General features: G+C 38.7%; 1 protein-coding gene across 18 annotated transcripts in view; it reads right to left on the reverse strand.

Moving 5' to 3' along the window:
* SEC31A (SEC31 homolog A, COPII coat complex component) overlaps positions 1 to 23,242 on the reverse strand; it is an 80,349-nt gene that overhangs the window by 31,144 nt on the left and 25,963 nt on the right. For 11 of the 18 annotated variants that reach the window (XM_045076596.1, XM_045076387.1, XM_045076339.1 and 8 more), the window contains exons 11-19: positions 17,810 to 18,037; positions 16,702 to 16,776; positions 15,341 to 15,379; positions 14,773 to 14,850; positions 12,154 to 12,229; positions 11,547 to 11,725; positions 5,465 to 5,591; positions 3,958 to 4,103; positions 2,539 to 2,712 (exon numbers count right to left, since the gene is read on the reverse strand). In XM_045076596.1, coding sequence (XP_044932531.1) covers positions 2,539 to 2,712; positions 3,958 to 4,103; positions 5,465 to 5,591; positions 11,547 to 11,725; positions 12,154 to 12,229; positions 14,773 to 14,850; positions 15,341 to 15,379; positions 16,702 to 16,776; positions 17,810 to 18,037 — 1,122 coding nt within the window. The remainder of the gene's footprint in view (positions 1 to 2,538; positions 2,713 to 3,957; positions 4,104 to 5,464; positions 5,592 to 11,546; positions 11,726 to 12,153; positions 12,230 to 14,772; positions 14,851 to 15,340; positions 15,380 to 16,701; positions 16,777 to 17,809; positions 18,038 to 23,242) is intronic. The other 7 variants (XM_045076661.1, XM_045076540.1, XM_045076511.1 and 4 more) reach the window with 2 other exon arrangements.

Consider the following 23,242-nt stretch of genomic DNA (forward strand, 5'->3'; position numbering starts at 1 on the left):
GAGAAAATGGTGATCTAAGAGGAAGACTAATAAAAAAGAGATGCTGGAAATAAGTTAAAAGAGTAAGATGTCAGGTGCCTGGGTGGCTCAGTGGGTTAAAGCCTCTCATTTGGCTCAGGCATGGTCTCAGGGTCCTGGGATCAAGCCCTGCATCGGGCTCTCTGCCCGGCAGGGATCCTGCTTCCTCCTCTCTTGCTCTCTGCCTGCCTCTCTGCCTACTTGTGATCTCTGTCTGTCAAATAAATAAATAAAACATTTAAAAAAAAAAAAAAAAGAGTAAGATGTCACACTCATAGTAGCTTACGCAGATCTATGATTATACAGATCTACAACAAGTGTGAGTTGACCATGTACATGTTCTAGGTATTGACAAGCAACAACAAAAAAGTAATGTTAAAATATTTCAGCATTAACTGATTATAATATTTTTCAAAATCATACATTTCTATCAATTCCTTAAAGGTTTAAAGCTGTCATTTAAACGTGAAGATATACTTTATTGCCTATCAGGGAGGAAAACCAGATACTATAATGATATCACAGAGTCTCAGAACATATTCCCCAGAAAATACTTAAGGGTCTACTGAGATACATAGAAGACAGCAACTTTGAAATTATTTATTTTTACATAATGTTCTTTAAAAACCCAAAGAAAAAACAAAGAATAAGGTATAGAAAATATACAGTTATAAACGGTATTAAAAATAAGGAGTTTAATACTAAGCCTAGAAGATCTAAAGGTTTTAGATTAAGTTACTCTTAAAGGGTCTTACAACTTAATAACGGAGTCTTATTAAGTAAAAAGGCATAAAACTATTAGGCCAAAGTCATCATAAAGTCTATGTTTTCTATTCTACCTATATTCTCATAAACAGTTTAGAAAGATATGACATGTAAGTGTGTTCAAAACCAACTAGTCATATCTCCATAATCCTGGAACACAGATGTAAATATTTTTACTCAATGAAATTACTCAAGGAAATGTATTGATAATTCCATAGAACAGAAAAAATACTGAAAATATTTAACTAAAAAAAATCTATTAAAAACAAAGTAAAGTTTATAATAAAAAGTACAGAAACAAAATTCTTTAAGGCTCAAGATTATGCTTTGTCAGACACACAATCCAGATCTAGAAACATCCTACTTGTGGAAAACTGCCCTCAAATCCCACCACAATTTCCACCCATGCTCCACTATTAACTTCAGATAGACCTCTTCCAGCTTCCACAGCCCTACGACCTCCATCACAGTATGTATCACTTTTGGCATCAGATGTTTACTGGTCTATATTCAGTTTGAATTTGGAACCCCCCCCAGGAAAAGAATCCTAGCAATCATGTCCATCACTACACAGTCCGTCTCTTACTGAATTCCACTGCATTGAAAAAGCCCATTTTAATGGATACCAAATAAGGACATGAAATTAGAAATGTAATTGTGGTTTAGTACTTTAAAAATATACTTGTCCTGGGGCGCCTGAGTGGCTCAGCTGGTTAAGCATCTGACTCTTGATTTCAGCTCAAGTCATGATCTCAGGGGTATGGATTGGAGCCCCATGTCGGACTCCACGCTGGGCACGGAGGCTGCTAGGATTCTCTACCTCTCTCTATGCCTCCCCCTACCTGCCCCCCAAATCCCCAGAAAATATCAGACTGGAATGGTATAAAAAATGAACTTCGGGTGCCTGGGTGGCTCCGTGGGTTAAGCTGCTGCCTTTGGCTCGGGTCATGATCTCAGGGTCCTGGGATCGAGTCCCACATCGGACTCTCTGCTCAGCAGGGAGCCTGCTTCCCTCTCTCTCTCTCTCTCTCTCTCTCTGCCTGCCTCTCCATCTACTTGTGATCTCTCTCTCTGTCAAATAAATAAATAAAAGCTTAAATAAAAAAATTTAACTTCTTTGCTAGTATCTGTCTGGGGTGGCGTTTTAAAACCACAACCCCACATGTTTGGTTAAGTATTAAATATTTATAGCTTTTCAATACAGAAGATTCCTACTAAGAACCTTGAACAAAGAATCAGCATTTGGCTTAAGAAACAAAAAGTTGGGGGGGGCGCGTGGGTGGCTCAGTGGGTTAAGCCTCTGCCTCCGGCTCAGGTCATGATCCCAGGGTACCGGGATTGAGCCCCGAGTTGGGCTCTCTGCTCCACAGGAAGCCTGCTTCCTCCTCTCTCTCTGCCTGCCTCTCTGCCTACTTGTGATCTCTGTCTGTCAAATAAATAAATAAAATCTTAAAAAAAAAAAAGAAAGAAAAAGAAACAAAAAGTTGGTCCTTTCCCCATTGATTTTCCTCAAATACTATGCCCCTCAGCACAAAGGGATCTATCATACTACAAGAGTATCCTATCTCTCTGATACTGTCTGGTTACACCTTAAATGATCCTTGAATAACTGCAGTAACACTCACCTATAGTCAGATGATAGATATTTGACTGCTCTAAAACATTCTACCTAGCAGTATGTTCAGTCCTGAGTGCTACCTACTGGACTCACCTTATTCACACACTAAAAGAAGAGAAATGGTCAATTCTAATTACCTGGTTGGTGTTTTCAGGAAGAAAAGCCAAGGCTGCAGCAATGCTGCCTTGAGCTGCCAACAAATTGGCATACTGACTCATTTTCTCAGCCAAAAGAACTCCTACGGTATTGGTGTCCATGGCTTGGGTGAGCTGTACAGCTTTCCGCAGAATGACAACCTTCTCAATAAGATCCTGAATGAGAAAGAGAAGGGAGAGAGGAGGAGAACCAGACGAAGATGTTGGTGAAAGAAGCAGGAGAAGACAAAGTTATAAAGGTTTCTAAAACCTACTAGAAGTACATCATGCTGCCCTCTTTCTTAAAAATGCTGCAACAGCTGACCATGATTTAGGTAAACTCAAAAAGTAAGGAGGAAGAAGGTCTCTTATTTATGGATAAGGCCTAAGTTACCACCTTCTCCTAAATACCCTTAAATGGCCAGATACTCGTCTAGTGAACTGAAGCAGGCAAATATCCAAAGTGAAAGCAACAGGCAGATACCCAAATGCAGATGCTGAGTTCCAGCAGGTAGAAAATGAACTCTGACTAAAGATACCGTACTAGTTACACTATAAAAACAGTACTGCTATGAGGCAACCTCCAATGAGCTTATACTCCAACCCAAAGTTTCTCACGTTGCTCTTCGATACCAATTATTTCAACAACAGGGAGCTTCAAGTACAAAGCACAAGAATATCCTACTATCTGCCTTGCAAAGGTACACAGATTCAGAAGTACGAAGCAAGTGTGCTTTTTCTCTGAAGCACTTAGAAGGAAATTCTTGATTTCCTACCAGATTCTCAGTTTTAATAGAGTGATCTTTAAAGTAATAACTCTGTTGAGAAAATCTCTTTCCAGAGAGAAAAAGAAATATATTTGAATGAAATATTATGACACTCTGTTGATTACATGCTTGGAAAAAAGTATCTAAATATATAGTTATTCAGTGGCTGAGAAGAGTCCCCATATTTCTACTCCCCCTCTCGCCCAGCTTGTAGTGCTACACGGGATTCCACTTACACCTTATTTTCGTTTTCCCCTAACCACGAATATCTTAATCTATTCTCTACTGGTACTGGGGACACCTCCCATCCCGGGCCCGCGCTGTTTCTTCCCTTGCCCAAGGCAGACAGGGTCAACAGAGGCAGGAAGAGAGAAGCAAGAGGAAAAAGGAAACTCTAGGGCTGCTTCCCCCCGTTAACTACCCAATTATAACCTTGACTTCACAAACAGTTGTGACCCCATTTGACCTCTTCCATCATTTCATACTTTGCCCCTCCAAATACAGCTATGAAGACACATAAATTATCCAGCAAAAGAACTTCTAAAACGTAGATAACAAGGGAAAGCCATGAACTTCTGGAACGAATCAACTTCTAGATAGAAGTAGGGTGAAAGACAGCACGAGAAAGGAAGCACCTTTGTTCAAAGATACTAACCTGAAGGGACAAAGGATTGCTTCCATCTTGAGCTTTAGTCCAACATGCAACCAGTTTCTCTACATTCCCTGCACAAATATAGCAGAGACATGCTTGAGTCTGCAGGAGACTGTCACCTTCATTTTCAAGCCTGGTTCCCAAAAGATCTAAAGATTAAGCAGAAAACAAAATGAGATTAGGCTCAAAACAATCTATATATGAAGTTGTAAGAAGACCAATAATATTTTCAGAAGTATGAATTAAACTTCACACAACCAATGACAGAAACAAAATCACTATTATGTAAATGCCCAGTAAATATTTATCAGGTAAAAGAATGGAAGTAGGGGTGCTTGGATGGCTCAGTGGGTTAAGCCTCAGCCTTCAGCTCAGGTCATGATCTCAGGGTCCTGGGATCGAGTCTTGAGTCGGGCTCTCTGCTCAGCGGGGAGCCTCCTTCTCCCTCTCTCTGCCTGCCTTCCTGTCTACTTGTGATCTCTCTGTCAAATAAGCAAATAAAATCTTTTAAAAATTAAAAAAAAAGAAGGAAATGTGTGACTAACTGTATAAAATAAATGGCTTGACAAGATTCTATATACCCAGCTATAGAATGAATTTCTATTAGTTATATTAAAAAATAATAAATGGGAACAATATTTGAACAGAAAAATCCTAAAGAACATTTAACTCCATTTCATCGCATCTCATGTTTGTGTAGATATAATACGGCACATTTAGAAGGAACATAAATGGTAGGTAGGACCACTATAAATTACTTATGGTAATAAAGTTAACACCTCATACTTCATATTCTCATAATGCTTTCAAGGTAGCAAGTCGTTGGTTTTTCTTATACCAGTGGCCTGAAACTTCTTTTCTTACAAATAAGGAGTATCATTCCTTAGCCACCAGTATAGTCATGGCCTTTAATGGTAATTTATAATTTTCACTCAAATGCTATAATTACTTATTTTATCAAGTTAACACTTTATTTATTTATTTTAAAAGATTCAATTTATTTGACAGAGAGAAAAAGAGAGTGCAAGTAGGGGGAACAGCAGAGGGAAAGAGAGAAGCAGAGTCCCCACTGAGCAGGGAGCCTGATCTGGAGCTTGATCCCAGGACCCCAGGATGATGACCCAAGCAGAAGGCAGGCATTTCAACAACTGAGTCACCCAGGCGCTCCTACCAAGCTAATATTTATTAAGTGAAATCTGATTATATGCAATTTTACAAATAATAGACTAAGGCTTAGAAAGTAATCCTTCCTAGGTCATAGAGCTAATAAGTGGTGGAGGCAAGATTCCAAGCTTAGTCTGCCTAAAACCAAAATCATTAAAAATAATGACTAGGTATGGAGAAATAATACAGTTAACAATTCTGAGATAAGCCTGCAAATGAGAATTTATTGTTACCGAGTGATTAGCTGCTCTGCAAAAATCTCTAATACGATCTGTCAGTAATTTTATTTAAAATATGCTATGCCATATACATGATATAGATATAAATATAAGGCTCATTTTCTTACCACAAAGCGTTGAAAATTCATCTGGTTTAGCATAAGTCAATACTGCAGCTAAAGCCTCTCTCCAATTTTTAAGGTCACAAGACTCGACAATTTCTTTCCAGTTCTTCATCACCACTGCAGTAATTAGCTTAAGAAAGGGAAAAAAAGGGAGAATTAAAAATCTTTGGTGTGTCAGTAAAAATGAACTCTGGCTAATCAATCATATCATTCAAAACTACTATTCAAAGTATTTCATGCAGAATAAAGCAGCAGCAAAGTGAAGTATATCCTTGAACCAAATGACATAAGATGGTTATTTTTTCTCAAAAAAAAAAAAAAATCAAACAAGCATATTTTATAAATAGGCAGGGAAGGAAAAGTAAAGGTGCAATCAAAACTTTTAACAGTGGGCGCCTGGGTGGCTCAGTGGGGTGAAGCCTCTGCCTTCGGCTCGGGTGGTGATCCCACGGTCTTAGGATTGAGCCCCACATCAGGCTCCCTGCTCAGCGGGGAGCCTGCTTCCCTTCCTCACTCTCTGCCTACTTGTGATCTCTGTCAAATAAATAGATAAAATCTTTGAAAAAAAAAAAAAAAAAAAACCTTTTAACAGGAAAACATGACCTGGTCTGATGGATCAGGAAAAATGTTCTGAGTACATGTGAAATATGAAGTCAGAATTAACTTCATCAAGAAGAAAAGAGGTCAGAAAACAGGAAGATGGCAGAGGAGGAGAAGGACCCTAAGCTTGTCCTATGAACACAACTAGATAACTATCCAATTATCCTAAATACCCTAGAAGTTAAAAATGAGTCAAGGAACACACATACACACACAGATAGGAAATAAAATAACATATATAAACAATGGGGAGGAGAGGGAAAAAGAATGAGTTCAAACAAACTAACATCAACTTCACACTGTTATATGCAGAGGATGCTACAGACAGACCTAACAGCAACAACCGGTCAAAACCACTAATTAACATGCAAGGAATAAAGAGAAAGAAATCCAAATATATCATTGAAGAAAAAATCAGCAAAACGTGAAAAAGAGAAAAGAAAGGATCAGAGAAAAATCTCCAGGAACAACCACAAAACAAGCAATAAAATGGCAATAAGTACATACCTATCAATAATTACTTTGACTGTAAATGGACTAAACACCTTAATTAAAAGATACAGGGTGTCAGACTGGATTAAAAAACAAGACGCATCTATACAGTGCACACAAGAGACTCATTTTAGACCTAAAGATACATACAGATCGAAGTGGTGGTGGAGAAACATTTGTCACAAAAATGGACATCAAAGGAAAGCTGGAATAGCAATCCTTCTATTAGACCCGACTTCAAAACAAAGATTGTAAGGAACGACAAAGGAGAGCACTACCTAATAATGAAGAGGCCAATCCAACAAGAAGATGTGACAATCATCAATATTTACGTACCACAATATGGGAGTACCTAAATATATGAAACAATTAATAAAACCATAAAAGAACTAATTGATAATAACACAAAAATAGAGGGGGACTTCAATGACCCACTCACATCAATGGGCAGGTCTAAACAGAAAATCTACAAGGAGACAACAGCTTGGAATGACACACTGGATCGGATGGCAGAGGAGCAGGAGGAGACTTAACAGATATATTCAGAACATTCCACCCTAAAACAGCAGAATACACATCCTTTTCAAGTGCACATGGAGCATTCTCCAGAAGAGGTCATATATTAATGAGGTCACAAAACAGGCCTCGACAAATTTAAAAAGAATGAAGTCAAGTCATACTATGCACCTTTTCCAACCACAATGCCATTAAACGGTAAGTCAGCCACAAGAAAAAAATCTGGAAAGATCACAAATCCCAAATACAAGGCGGTTAAATAACATGCTACCAAACACCGAATGGGTCAACCAGGAAATGAAAAAAATAAAACAAGTACGTGGAAACAAATGAAGATGGAAAACACAATGGTCCAAGACCTTTGGGATGCAGTGAAATGGTTCTAAGAGGGAAGTATATAGCAATACAGGTTTACCTCAAGAAGCAAGAAAAATCTCAAATAAGCAACCTAACTTTACACCTGAAGAAACTAGAAGAAGAAGAAATGGAGCCTAAAGCCAGAAGGAAGGAAGGAAATAATAAAGATCAGAGCAGAAATCAATGATATAGAAACTTAAAAAAGCAATAGAACAGATCAATGAAACCAGGAGTTGGTTCTTTGGAAACATTAATAAAACTGATAAACCACAAGCCAGACTTATCAAAAAGAGAAAGGACCCAAATAAATAAAATTACAAATGAGAGAGACGAAGTAACAAACAACACCTCAGAAATACAAGCACTTATAAGAGAATATTATGAGAGGGGCGCCTGGGGGGCTCAGTGGTTAAGCCGCTGCCTTCGGCTAGGTCATGATCCCAGGGTCCTGGGATCGAGCCCTGCATCAAGCTCTCTCATCAGCAAGGATCCTGCTTCCCCCTCTCTCTCTGCCTGCTTGTGATCTCTGTCAAGTAAATAAATAAAATCTTTAAAAAAAAAAAAAAAAAAAAGAAGAAGAATAGCAAACTGAATTGAACAATACATTAAAAAAGTCATTCATCACAGTCAAGTGGGATTTGTTCCTGGTTGCAAGGATGGCTCAATATTCACAAATCAATCAATGTGATATATCACATCAGTAAGAGAAAGGATAAGAAGCATTTGATCCTTTCCACAGATGCAGAAAAAAGCATTTGAAAAGGTACATCCATTCATGTTAAAAACCCTCAATAAAGTAGGTTTAGAGGGAACATTCCTCAGTAAAATAAAGGCCATATATATGAAAACTCACAAGTAATATCATCCAAAATGGGGAAAAACTAAAAGCCTTTCTTCTATGGTCAGGAACAAGACAGGGATGTCCACTCTCACCACTTTTATTCAATACAGTACTGGAAGTCCTAGCCTCAGCAATCAGACAACAAAAAGAAATAAAAGTCATCCAAATTGGCAAGGAAGAAATCAAACTTATACTATTTGCAGATGACATGATACTCTATGCAGAAAACCCAAAGACGGGGTGCCTGGGAGGCTCAGTGGGTTAAAGCTTCTGCCTTCGGCTTGGGTCATGATCCCAGGGTCCTGGGATTGAGCCGCACATCGGGATCTCTGCTCAGCGGGGAGCCTGCTTCCCACCTTCTCTCTGCCTACTTGTGATCTCTGTCAAATAAACAAATAAAATCTTAAAACAAAAAACAAAGATTCCACCAAAAACCTGCTAGAATTGATACAGGAATTTAGTAAAGCCACAGGATACAAAATCAATGTACAGAAATTGGTTGTACTTCAATACACCAATACTGAGATACTAGAAAGAGAAATTAAGGAATCAATACCATTCACAACTACACCAAAAATAATACAATACATATAAGAATAAACCTAACCATAGAGGTAAAAGACCTGTACTCTGAAAACTATAAAACACTGATGAAAGAAACTGAAGATGACAAAAAGAAATGGAGAGATATACTATTCTCATGGATTGGAAGAACAAATATTGTTAAAATGTCTACACCACCCAAAGCAATCCATACATTTAATGTAATCCTTATCAAAATACCAACAGCACTTCCACAGAGCTAGAACACTAATCCTAAAATTTGTATGGAACCACAAAAGACCCCAAAGAGCCAAAGCAGTCTTGAAAAGAAAAGCAAAGCTGAAAGTATCACAATTCCAGACTTCAAGGTATATCACAAAGCTATAGTCATCAAGACGTATGGTACTGGCGTAAAAAGATATACAGATCAATAGAATAGAAAACCCAGGAATGAACCTATAACTATATGGTCAACTAATCTTCAACAAAGCAGGGAAGAATATCCAATGGCAAAAACAAAAAGTCTTTTCCACAAATGGTGTTGGGAAAACTGGACAACAAAATGCAAAATAATGAACCTGGGCCACTTTTTTACACCATACGCAAAAATAAATTCAATATGGATGAAAGACCTAAATATAAAGCAGGAAACCATAAAAATCCTAGAAGAGAACACAAGCTGTAACCCTTTTGACATAGACTGCAGCAACTTCTTTCTACATATGTCTCCTGAGGCAAGAGATACAAAAATAAACTATTGCGACTCCATCAAAATAAAAACCTTCTGCACAGCGAAGGACAATCAACAAAACTAAAAGGCAACCTATGGAATAGGAGAAGATACTTGCAAATGACATATCTGATAAAGGGTTCGTACCCAAAATATATAAAGAACTGATATAGCTCAACAACTCCCCCAAAATAATCCAATTAAAAAATGGGCAGAACATATGAACAGACGTTTTCCCAAAGAAGACATAAAGATGGCCCACAGACACATGAAAAGATGCTCAACATCACTCATCACCAGGGAAATACAGATCAAAACCCACAGTGAGATCCCACCTCACACCAGTCAGAACAGCTAAAATTAACACAGGAAACAACAGGTGTTGGTGAGGATGTGGAGAAAAGGGAACCCTCCACACTGTCTGTAGGAATGTCAGCTGGTGCAGCTACTCTGGAAACCAGCATGGAGGTTCCTGAGAAAGTTGGAAATAGGGTTACCCTCCGACCCAGCAATGGCACTACTGGGTATTTACCCAAAGATAACAAAAATACTGATTTGAAAGGAGAATGCACCATGACATTTTAGCAGCATTATCCACAACAGCCAAATCATGGAAAGAGCCCAACTGTCCACTGACCGATGGTGGGATAAAGAAAAGGAAGAATACACACACAACGGAAGACGACTCAGCCATTCAAAAGAATGAAATCTTGCCCGGTGCACTGATGGGGACGGAGCTGAGGAGTATTATGTTGTGCAGAACAAGTCAGAGAAAGACAAATACCGCAGGATTTCACTCATATGTGGAATTTAAGAAACAAAACCAATAAGCAAAGGGGAAGAAAAATGGGGGGGTTCAAACCAAGAGACTCTTAAGGACAGAGGCAGGCAGATGGGAGGAATGAGGGAATGGGTGGTGGGGCTGATGAAGTGCACCAGGGGCTGCGTGGAAGCGCGAGTCCCCTGAGGCTGGTATCACATCGTATGCTAACTAACCAGAATTTATAGCAAACAAACAAACAAAAAAAGCAAAGAAAAAAACGACATTCCAGGGTAAGGGAACACAAGGTAAAAGGTCCCAAGGGAGAAAGGGGCACACAGGGTGTCTGAGGAAATGAAAGGTTGACAGTGCGGCTGAAAGAGGGAGGGACAGGCAGCAACCAGTGCTGACGGCACCGAACACCAGGTGACTTTCACAGAAATACATCTAGCAACGTTGAGCAGGGGCTTGAAAATATTCAGACTCTCTGCACCAAAAATTCCTTCCCTAGGACTCACAGCCTCATTCAACAATTAGAAATCACAGAAAATCCCTTTGCACAACAAAGATGTTTATCTTTGTTATGTGAAACTGCCTAAACTAAGAGAAATAATATATCCTTATTAAAACACATTATAGAGCAATAAAAATTTTTTATAAGAATCTTTAATGAAATGGTAAACCATTTACAATGTAAGTGGCAATATCTACAAGCAAAAGTACACACATACACACATATGTGGTCCTGATCCTGTTTTTTAAAAATTCTACAAATACATAGAAAGAGGTTCAAAGGATATATACCAATTTGATGGAAGAATCAGAATTTTAAAATTAACATTTCTATCTTTAAATTTTTCTATATTCCAACTTTTCTACAATAAAAAAATGAAAAGTACTTATCATTTAAAAAGTTACATACAGGATGGGAGGCTGGGGTACCAGGTGGTGGGTATTATAGAGGGCACGGATTGCATGGAGCACTGGGTGTGGTGAAAAAATAATGAATACTGTTATGCCGAAAATGAATAAAAAATAAATTAAAAAAAAAAGTTACATACACAAGTACAAAAAATAAAAACAGTAACAGTGCCAAACTATCAACAATAACTATTCCTGGTGCAAGGAACTATGAGTGGGTCTTTTGCTCTGGACTGTTTTCTGCATTTCAGTTATCTTTAGTAAGGCTGTACTGCTTTTATAATTAGGTAAGTGTTATAGTTTATCTATTTTTAAAATAACATACCCTGGTAATTTTGCTCTGGGATTTTGCGAAGTATTTTTTCTGCGTTTGAGCCAGGAGTTCTTGTCCACCTGCTATGGCCAGTATAATGGCATCGGCCATGCGGTTGTCATGTAAACAAAGGTCAACAGCGCTCTCAAAGTTACCCGTCAGCAAAGCCTGAGTAATTAAACCATCAATATCTGCAATAAGAAAATAATACACCCAAGTTAAATAAAGTTTTTGTTACAAGAGAAAATCCTACGTATATCCGTTTTGGCATGCACACACAAAGGGAGAAAACAATGCTAATTCTGAATATTACCAGTGGATTAATTTCTAACAAAAGTTGTTGAGGTCTATGGAAATATACTGAGATGCATGTAAGTAAAATCAGGTAAAATAACACATTTTTCAGATTGTTTACACAGGAATAATAGAGACTGTTACACAGTTCTTTTATCATATAGATGTCAGAACACATCACTAGCTCCAAGAGACCGATTACACACACTAAATAACTGAGTTCTTCTTTTCAACCCTCTACCACTTGGGATAAAACATTTGTAACCTAAACTTAGGGATTACTTGCTTTCAGACTGCTAAAAACCAAAGTGAAATAGGTACTTACCCCCACTGATGGAGATGTTAAATGTTCCTCCTGCTGACGGTAGAAATTCAGACTCTTGTTTTCCCTCCTTAATGCACTGAAGAGACGGACAGGACAACAATTTAGCCAGAATGAAAGTGGAGTAATTTACTGCCAAACAAGATTTACACACAACTATTCACCTACTGGCTAGATGACATGCCGAGTTACTCCAGAAAAGTTCTCAGATCCAAGATTTTCCTAAGTATTAACTCCCATGATACAATCATAAATAAAATACAAGATTATCAGGAATAATGTTTAAAAAAAAGCCTTAAGGTACGTATCTACTACCGGCAGCTCAGAAATTACTGAAGAAGCTGTTTTCATAGACACTTCAAGTAAGAAAAGCTTGAGACATGCAGAATACATGTTTCTAATTTTACCATATTTAGACTTTAAATGAACCCTGATGCCATACATCTAAAATTTCCTCTGTGTCTCAAAATTTCTGTCCAATCATTAAGGTTAGTTATAAGGTCTTTTTATTTTAATTGAATCAGTCTTGAAAAAAAAAAAAAAAAACCTGGTGCCCTTGTACAAATGCTATATAAAAGACCATATGGGAAAAAAAAAGACTATATGAATATACTTAAATTCAATTGCAGATTTTGTATTCTCTTAAACTAGTCATACCTGCAATAGCAGGTTGGTGTGGTAAAAAGATACATAGTTCTGTTATAAACTTCTGAGACTACCCGTAAGATTGAATAAAAAGAAATTCTATATTTTCTTTCTTTAGAAGAAAAGAAACATAAGGAAGGCATATTGCTGGCAAATAGTTTAAATGCTTTCTATGTATAAAAATTCATAAGAAGACAAAATTAAAATGTATCAGAGATTATAGAGAAATTTTTAAAGAAAAACATATCTGCAGTTCATGATTCCAGGGTTCTGGGATCGAGCCCCGCATCGGGCTCTCTGCTCAGCAGAGAGCTTGCTTCCCTTCCTCTCTCTCTGCCTGCCTCTCTGCGTAGTTGTGATCTCTGTCAAACAAATAAATAAAATCTTAAAAAAAAAAAAGAAAAACATAGCTGTCGGGCACGAGATAAAATACCTATCTTCTCTGCTCATGTTACCTACACATGTGAATATAAATGCCTAGCATGCGAAGTCTGGGGCATTTTTGGATTGGGGAATTTTAGTACAGGGCACAGAGTAGCATCATCTGTAAATAATGTTTAATGAGCTAATACTATTACAGGGGGATAACCATAACCTTAATTCTTTCCCTAAAGAGAAGCATTCTAGAATTTTAAAGCTTAAATAAAAAAATTTTAGAGCTGAAGTTATTCACATTAAATTCACAATAAATAAATCAGACACTGATCTGATTATATTCACTAACTTACTAAAAAAACCTTTTCTTTTTTTTTTTATTAACCAGTTTTTAAAATTTGTCTTTGAAGAAACAATTAATAAACCCTTATTCATGGCCTTCTGAAATACAAGCCTGAGAAAATGGGTTATTACATGCCGAGCATTTTCAATGTATAAACTACTGTGTCTCATAAATAAATAGCATCATCAAGGTAAACAGAATTTTATTCTAAAATACTCTGAAAGTACACACTGGTGACTACCGTTTTGTTAAGTACATACTATTCTGCTATTAATTTGTAAGTGTATTTCCAAATGGTCCTCTACTTGATGATACACAGTTAGTCTAATTGTACACAGATGAAAGTACATTCCTCGAATGCATCCCACAATTCTGTATGGGTATTACCACAATTGGTTCAAATTTTTATAAAGATTTTACTCATATTCTTTGTTCTCAGGTTAAATAAACATTAGATCTACTTCCATGGGAAGTGTTTTTTAATAATTATCTTGTGAAAGTCTAAATTTACTGATGAATTATTCTTATGACTTAGCTAAGGATTGTAAGAAACATTCCATAGTCAGGCTATCTCCATTATCAGAAAGAAGGAACGAGTCAAAGATGAGATCAGAAACAAGAACTTGTTAATTAATTTTCCAAGAAATATAATTAGGAAGCAAGGAAAGTACAGAATTATTTAGTAATGGTTAAAAACCCCAGAAAAACAAAAGGAAGAAAAATCAATGATACAACTCTGTGCTCAAGGACTCTTTTTAACTGTCATAAAAATTGTCAACGACAACTCGTGTCACATTTCTCATGACAATCAGTAAATCATGAGAGTTTATTTAGTGAAAAATTCTATACCTGGATTCAAAGTTCAAGACTAATTTAGAAATCTCTGCCACTGCTAGCAGGCTGTAAATACGAGGTGTCAAGAAAAAACATCAGCTTTCCATGCAATGTACGTGGATTTCCGAGCAAGATCTCTTTTCACTCTCACGCGCGGATATCCATCTGACCAAATCAGGTCAGTCTCATGTCAACTGTTACCTGTGAATCATATACTCCAGAAGCCAGGTGAAAGAACTAAAGACTTCACAGACCATCCTTCTCCCAAACAAGTAAATAGACTCCTACCCCCAAAATCTCTAAGAAAACAATATATTCTAAATTCATTTTGGAACAGTACTTAAGCAAATTTTCCATATTTCCATGTGAGATAAACCAGCATCACATATTTTCCCAGTGTAATGAGAAATGAAAGAAATCAGTACCTCTCCCAAGAGCTGCTCTCCGGCAGCAGGGCTCTCCTCCCCATCACTCTGTGCTACTTGGTCAGAGTCTTTAAGAGCCTTTGGTACACAAAACAATTACAAGGGAAGTTGAAGAATGTAGCATTAAAAGAATATTAGTGACTAAGACAGACAAAAGACCCAACCAACAACATTCAGAGCTAGTTTCATTATAAGAAGCAACACTAGGTATACTGACGTAAGAAATACTATTAGAGGAAAAGCAAAGAACCGTTACTGCTAAGACCTTTCCTTTTTTCCCATCAAATGTCCCCCAGGAACAAAGACCTTAACTTAAATATCTGAGCAGTCACTGATATTGTTTTTCCTCTTTTGCAAAATTCAAGTATCATCAAGAGAAAGGAATACTCTCTACCAGCTAAACTGACCTTATTTTAAAATGAGAATTCACTTATTAAACTACCTACAATCAGTATTTATTTTTACACTGTAAAGCAATAAAACAGACACATATCTGAAATTGCATTTCCTTCTGTGTTATGACCTAAGACAAATTTTTGGAAGTAGCTATTTTTAAAGGCCTTCTTACCGCATTCGGTCCGTCCACTTTGCTCAAGGCCACAGCGATCTGAAATGAAAACAGCGACTCGCCTGCTATACGGAGCTCTGCTCAAGGCCCAGAGCACATGCCACCTCCTTCTCCCTCTTCACCGGCAAAAACCCACCAAAGTTCAGATTGGGAGCGTGTGTTTACGGAAAGAAGAGAATCTGCTATTCCACCCAAGCCTAAGCTCAAAGTAAGCATGTTTTCTTCTACTTTCTTTTAAATAACTATAATCAATTTTAAAAACTTCCTTCAAGTACTCACTATGGAAAGAACTGCTATTAGAAGATTCTATTTTCTCATTTTTGCTATTAGGCATTTAGTAAAACCTTCACATTGACCTCTTACAAACTTGTAAAAGTTAAAGCACCAGGAAGTCCAGACTAATAATAAAGTTAAATACAACAAAATCGAAAGGCGTGAGCAAAGACACAGCCAGTAAGCTGCAGGGCTGTGCGGTGCCACCTTCAGCGCGCAGGGCACCAGCCCTGCTCCGAGGACAAAGCAGCCGCGCCCCACCCTGCACGCGGCATCCAGCAATGCTACAGAAAACTCGGGTTGCTTTCCAAGAACAACAAAGGGCTTAGACAAATTACGCAAAGAATCTAAAACACTTCCTTCAAGGTTTCCTTCAAGAGGCTGAGTGTTTTTCGGGCTGCTCCCGTCAGTACCCTGGAAGGAGTAACGAAGCCCCTCTGGGGGAAGAAAGCTGTGCAACGGGAGGACGACTTTCTCTTTTTAAAAGGGAATCTTTCTCTAAGTTAAAATGTTAAGTGACTCGGTTGGACTTTCGCTTATTCAGGTTCAGTACAATATTTCGCCCTTGTTCCAAAATGTTTACTGGCTGTCTGTCGGCTGGACAAACCGCAGAGTCTGGGAGTGCGGACTAAAGGCAAGAATGGCGAGAGCCGAAAACTGGGCTCATCTGGACCAGGACTCGGCTCTTCACCGCGGAAGCTGTAGTGAACACGGGGTGGTCTCTAACAGTTCCCTTTTTCTCAAAAACTTCCCCCAGGGCCACTGGTTGTGCACCCTCTTAAAATCTCAGTGTTACTTCCAGTGTCTGAAGTTGACAGCCTCTTCTCTTTCAAGGCCCAATTCTACCTGACACGACACAGCTCTTTAAATCGAATCTGGAGTCCAGGCGATTCTGGCAGCTTTTAAATCCAGGTACAAGGTGGAATTTAACGATATGTACTTGGAACTCTGGCAACCAAACAAATTCTTATTAAATATTTATTGAATGACTTGAGATTACCTGTACAGAAGTTTATAAAAAGAACATGTAGGCTACATAAATATTTTACTTGCATAAGCACAGCCCTTTAACTTCCCCAGAAATTTACCTTCTTTCCTAGGTCTTCTTTTCTGTATCCTAGAAGTTCAAGGTATTTTCCCCGAGAATCATCCTCAAAGTTTACCTTTAAAGAAGACATACTCTTGAAATACAGACATGTCTTTAGATTTTTAATTACCTGATCAAACTGCAAGTAGAATTATTAGAAATTATAAAAATTAAAGTCTACTAAAGTCTACTGTTACCAACTAAAGCTTTCTATACCTACTACATAGAAGGCTTCTGTAAGAAACATTCCCCCATAGAGTTTTCTTTAATAGTAGTATACTAGTTATTAATTACCCTTGTCAAATAAAGCTTACTTTTATTTTACTTTTTAAGGAAGCTCCATGCCGACTGCGGGATTTGAACTCACGACCCTAAGATCAAGAGTTGAATGCTCTACTGACTAAGCCAGCCAGGTGCCCCAAAGCTTACCTTTAAACGATAATTTCTGTAAATACAAGCGAACTCGCGTCCAATGGTTACAGGCATGCAAAACGCAATGCTCCACAGAACACTCAATGTCCTAAAACTCCTTCCCAAAATTAATGATTACAAAATATAAAATTCTGTAATTTCAGAATTTGACCTTACTGCATTTAAGATCTCTTTGGAAAATTTAGTATCAAGAAACAGACACTCCAGTGGAGGCAAAATGACCAACCAGAAACTCTATTTCCTCTTGTCATAAGTGCAACTCGGTAAAAGGAGTGAGAAATGCCTCCAACCTCTCCCCCATGCTTTTCCCTCTTGTCCCATTCTCTGTAACTGGATCTACTCAAGAAACTAAATATCGTTTTTATTAAACTAAGCTCTGTGTTAGAGCTTGAAGATAGGTTTGCCGAATGTTAAATATCTCCCATGTAAATATAACTATCATGTCGTTTTATACTTCTTAAAAAAGTACTTCATACTAGGCTCTTCAAAGCAGAGAGGGAAAAGCTCTTGACATAAAAATATGGTCACGTGCTCTTCATAAGGTTTCTTTAATCTCAAATCAGAAAACTCCTGAAATCACAAGCCTGCAATAATTTCTTTAATTAAGAACAGAACGAGAATATAATTGGGAAGAGTTAAATTTGCAGATAATGAAACTGTTTTAATCTCAACTTTACCTTCAGAAAGGACCACACATTTTTCTCAAACTCAGTCTGAGAAGCCTCGATTTTCTTCTGACAGTAACTGACAAACCCCTGCGACCGCACGACCTGCTGCAGCTGGTCCGACCGGCGCAGGAACTCCTCTTCTGTGACGACCTGACTGACGAACACGTGGTGGTGCGGCTCAGCTCCCTGCTGGGCCTGCACTCTGCCGTTCTCAAAGGTAACCAGTTTGCCTCCGAACTGGAAACGGAACAAAAAACAAAGTCAGTCTGGACCACAAGGAGATGGCCCAGAAGTGTGCTTACTGAAAAGCTTGCTAATGGAAAAGAACCATGGCCTTAATAGCTCTCACTCTGGATAGAAGCAGCTGATACCGTCTCCCGCACTCCACGACCTGACTCCAGCCTCCAATCACGGTTGTTCTTCACACCACCTGCCTTCTAGAGAAAACGTTCTATTTACTGTGCCTCACAGTTTCTCACCTATTTGTTTTACTAACTTGCACATACTCAACTTCACTTCTCTTCAAGGCCCGGGGAAATGCCACCTCTTCCACCACATATCCGCCATCAATATATTACAGATCTCTTTCTTTCTTTTTTTTTGAAGATTTTATTTATTTATCTGACAGACAGAGATCACAAGTAGGCAGAGAGGCAGGCAGGGGCGGGGGTAAGCAGGCTCCCCGCTGAGCAGAGAGCCTGAAGCGGGACTCAATCCCAGGACCCTGAGATCATGACCTGAGCTGAAGGCAGAGGTCCAACCCACTGAGCCACCCAGGCGTCCCTATTAGAGATCTCTTTCGATTCAACTACTAGCTTATATGTATGTGCCTCACCCTCTGTTCTCGGCTCCAAGCTTTAAAGGGAGGCAGAATATGCCCCTCCAAAATATGCGTTCTGGCATGAGGACTACTCCAAGCCAAGGACTACCTGGAAAACAGCAGGAAGGAAGGGCATCCTGACCTCCTCTTTTCTTCCCAAAAGCTGGAGATAAAACTCCCATGTGACAGCTGCCCTCTCTATACGGGGGGGAAGAAACATTCCTATCACCAGAGGGGGAAAGAAACCTGCACAAACAGACCTGGTTAAATAACATTACCTCCCTTTAGTCTCTCTAAATATTTGAGTTACTTTTCCACAACAGCCATTCTTTGTCCAACCTAGTACATAAGCACTAGATTTTGCCACTTGTTTGTTTTCATTTCCCCACGGGATCCCAGGTGTGCAGAAAGCCTGTATGCTCTTCCCCTGTTAATCTGTCTTTATCAATTTAATTCTCAGGTCCAGAGGAAAACTCTAGGAGGGCAGGTGCAAAGTTCTGCCTCTCCTCTACTCACAGGGACTGTGGTTGTGTCTACTTCATTCTTGTACCCAATACCTGCCTTGCACATAGCAAGTAAGCGGCTACTATCTGCATCGTATCTTCATTATATATCAATAAATATATATCAATAAATACAGGTAAAGGAGGAAACAGAGGACCAAATCTGGTTCTTTATACTCAGTCATTTTGGTACAAGGATTATTGTTTTTACATAAACTGAAACACCAACAAAGCATTAAGCACTCTACTTACGGAATTTAACATGAGAATAAAACTGGATACAACAGGCACTTGTAAGCTCTAAATGAGCAGCAGATAATACTACAAATGATACAGACTTCACAAAAGGGCAAAACTGCTGGGTTTCCCCACATTTTAGGGAAGTTGGTGAAAACTGCAACCCCACCCCAGAAACAAAACCAAAACTGGGTTTCACAGGAGGATTTCACAAGAGGCTTATTCACATACTTGGTTCTAGGTAATAATATTACACCATTACATAATCACAATAATGCGAGTGCCATGTCAATTAACTGAATTTACACCGAAAAACATATAAAAAGGAAAAAAGAAAGGAGCATTAAAAAAATAATGTAAGCGCTGCTTGTTAGTCATCATTTTTTCAAACTGACCAAAAGAAAACTTAAATATTGGTACTGAACACAATAAAAATTTTTTAAAGTCTTAACAATATAAAAACTATGTACTTTACAAAAATTAGCAAAAGTAAAAAATTTGGAAAGGAAAAAAATTGGAAAAACTGGAAGGAAGTCTATAAGTGCACTAATTCATTACTGCAGAGAAGAGATTCAATTCGTACTACATGACGTTGATAAATCAAGACACGGATGTTCAGGTAAATTATTTACATTCATAAAGATAATCCTAAAGACAACACAAACTTCTAAAACTTCACTGGTAACCGAAAGACCCTGGAGGGGCCTCTGACATTCTACCGCTCATGTCCACAGAGGGCATTTTCCTTGTACTCTGTAAGAGGAACTAGCAGAGGAGGAAACCCGCGAGCCTTTCTCTGTCCCTCACGCTGTCCTCGGGGAGGACTGACTGGCATCCTTCGGGGAAGAGATGCAGCAGGCTTACTCACGCCAGCCTCTCGGCACTTTTTACAGCTGTCTCCCCGCCTAGACAATTGTCCCCGTGGATCGCTGCCTGCACCTTCAAGGGAAGGCCAAGAGTACCGGATTTGCCCGTAACTAGGTGAGTAAGGCCGCCTAATACAGGGGTGAAGCTACAAACACGCTTACGAAATCCGACCCTGGGGACAGAGCGGCAAACAGAAGGCCCAGCTCTCTGGAGACTACGTTCTAGCTTGTTATCAGGCCGCTAAGGCTGTGCGGCTGAGCTAGAGCCTCCGTGCCCACCTACGGCCGCACTAGAGCTGCTGTTCTGGATCTCTGTCTCTCACGTGGTTCTAAACACGTACGGGTAAGAAAGAAGAGTGTTATTTACAGCTTTATAATACTCGAGTACCAGCCAGAGGAGAAGGGTGAATGCGGATGGAAAGGCGGTCACTCCTCACTCATAAGACATTTAAATACAAAGGGAACATCTCCTGTCTGTCAGGGACCAGTTCAGGCACTGGAACGTACCTGAGAAACAGTCTGTCCTCAAGAAGCTTATTTGACACAGAGAGAGAGAGAGAGAGAGAGAGATCACAAGTAGGAAGAGAGAGAGGGGGAAGCAGGCTCCCCGCTGAGCAGAGAGCCTGGTGCAGGGCTCAATCCCAGGACCCTGAGATCAGGACCTGAGCCGAAGGCAGAGGCTTAACCCCCTGAGCCACCCAGGCGCCCCTGCACACAGTTTTATAATAATAATTGTTTTAGTTACTTAGGGAAGGAAGGAACTAACTGGATGAATGGTTAGTATTCAGTAAAAAAAAAAAAAATGGAAAGTCACAAACAAAGGAAAAGATTCCAAAGCAGGAGTCCGCAGAGTAGATAAAAGTGCACACGAGGGATGAGAACATTAATTACATCCAAAGAACGGATTTATGAGTGACACAATCAGAGGTCTATTTTAGGAAGACCAGACTAGACAGATGTAGTATAGATTAGGGGAACAGACAAGTTACAGTCATGTAACAGTTCAGTGTGATAAGATGAAGAATTAGGCAGAGTAACAGCCAAGTAATAGAAAGAATTAAACCCAAGAGATTTATAAGGAGAGCAGCGTCTGGACCTGAGGAATGACATTAGAGGCCGAAAGAGAACTTCTGAGCCTGATTAATAAAAGAATGATAGCAAGCACTCAACAGTAACTGCAGAGGACATCATTCATTCAGTTACAAAAAAGGTTTAAATATACATAATTCTATGATGTATATAAATTCTGTTATGATGACTGGGAAAATGAATAATATAAGCTTTTGAAAATTTTTATCTTTTTAAGCAATCTACTTAAATCTACCCCCCAATGTGGGGCTTGAACTCATGACCTTAATATCAAGAGTTGCACACTCTACTGACTGAGCCAGCCAGGTGCCCCAAATAATGGAAGTTTAGTATCTTTGTTTTAGGCATTATTACCAAGGGACTCACTCTCATCGTTAGGTACAACAGGCATCTGATTAGACTGGCAGGAGAAGTGCTTCAAACCTTCGTAACTGTAAGATTAGCAAGGTTATTAATTCCTCTGTGCCTTTCTATTACAACATGGGCTAACAGTAGTAGCTATTTTATAGGCAGTTGTGAGAATTTAATGAGTTACACTATATGTAAAATGCTTAGAACAGTGGCTGGCACACTAATAAATACAGTAAGTAAATACATTTTAGCTATTAAAAAATACCCTTTAGCTACTAATAATAGCACAAATGAAGTTTTCTTGTACCTGTAGGTTGAATGAAGAATGTGACCCAACACTGGACAACAGACTGTTCTAGGCCAGACTTAAAAACAGTAGCGCAGTAAGAATATTTAGGAAAGAACTTTATCTCTTCTTTCTGGTTTGTAAGGACAGCCAGGGTTTTCTAAGCTGAAGTTCGAGGACATTAATATGGCAACGATACAGACGTAACACCAAAAGCGCGGGCAACAAAAGCAAAAATCGACAAGTGAGGCTTCTGTGCAGCAGAGGAAACAAACAACGGAGTAGAAAAGATACAGAATGGGAGAAGAATATTTGCAAGTCATTTATCTGGTCAAGAGTTAACATTCAGAATATATAACAAACCCCTACACCTCAATAACAAAATTCCCAAACAACCTGATTTTTTAAAAAATGGGCAAAAGACTTGAACAGACATTTCTCCAAAGATGACATACAAATGGCCAACGGATACATGAAGAGATTCACATCACTACTCATCAGGAAAATGCAAATCAAACCACAATGAGGTATCATTTCATATCCATTAGGATGACTGTTATCTAAACAAACAGGAAATAACACTGTTACCGAGGATGTGGAGAAATTAGAGCCCATGCGCATTGCTGATGGGAGTAAAAAATGGTGCGGGAAAATGGGAAACTATTTGGAGGTTCCCCAAAAAATTAAAAACAGAATTACCATAATATCCAGTAATCCCACTTCTGTGTATATATCCAAAAGAATCAAAAATAGGATCTCAAAAGACGTAACTGCACACAAATGTTCTCCGCAGCATTATTCACACTAGCAAGAGGGGGAAGCAACCTTAATGTCCATTGATGGATTAACGCATAAAGAAAATGTAGACTATTATTCAGCCTTTTAGAAGTAGGAAATCTTGTCCTACACAGCAACATGGATGACCCTTGAGGACCTTATGCTGTGAGAGACAAAACAATCACAAAAAGACAGATATTACAGGATTCCATTTATATGAGGTATCTAAAGTTGTTAAACTCAGAAACGGAATGTAGAATGTGATTACCAGGGGCTAGAGAAGGGAAAAAGAGCAGTTGTCGTTTAATTGGAGAAGAGTTTCAGTTTTGTAAGGTAAAAAAGTTCTGGAGATCTGTTGCACAACAAATGTATACAGTTAACATACTGTACTGCACACTTAAAAAGGGTTAAAATGGCAAGTTTTTAAAAAAGATTTTATTAAAAAAGATTTATTTACTTGACAGAAAGAGACCATAAGTAGGGAGGTTGGTGGGGGGGTGCTCTCTGCAGAGC

The sequence above is a fragment of the Mustela putorius genome, unplaced genomic scaffold, assembly GCF_011764305.1.
Source record: "Mustela putorius furo isolate JIRA1106 unplaced genomic scaffold, ASM1176430v1.1 tig00000040_pilon_pilon_pilon, whole genome shotgun sequence".
NCBI classification, from domain to species: domain Eukaryota; kingdom Metazoa; phylum Chordata; class Mammalia; order Carnivora; family Mustelidae; genus Mustela; species Mustela putorius.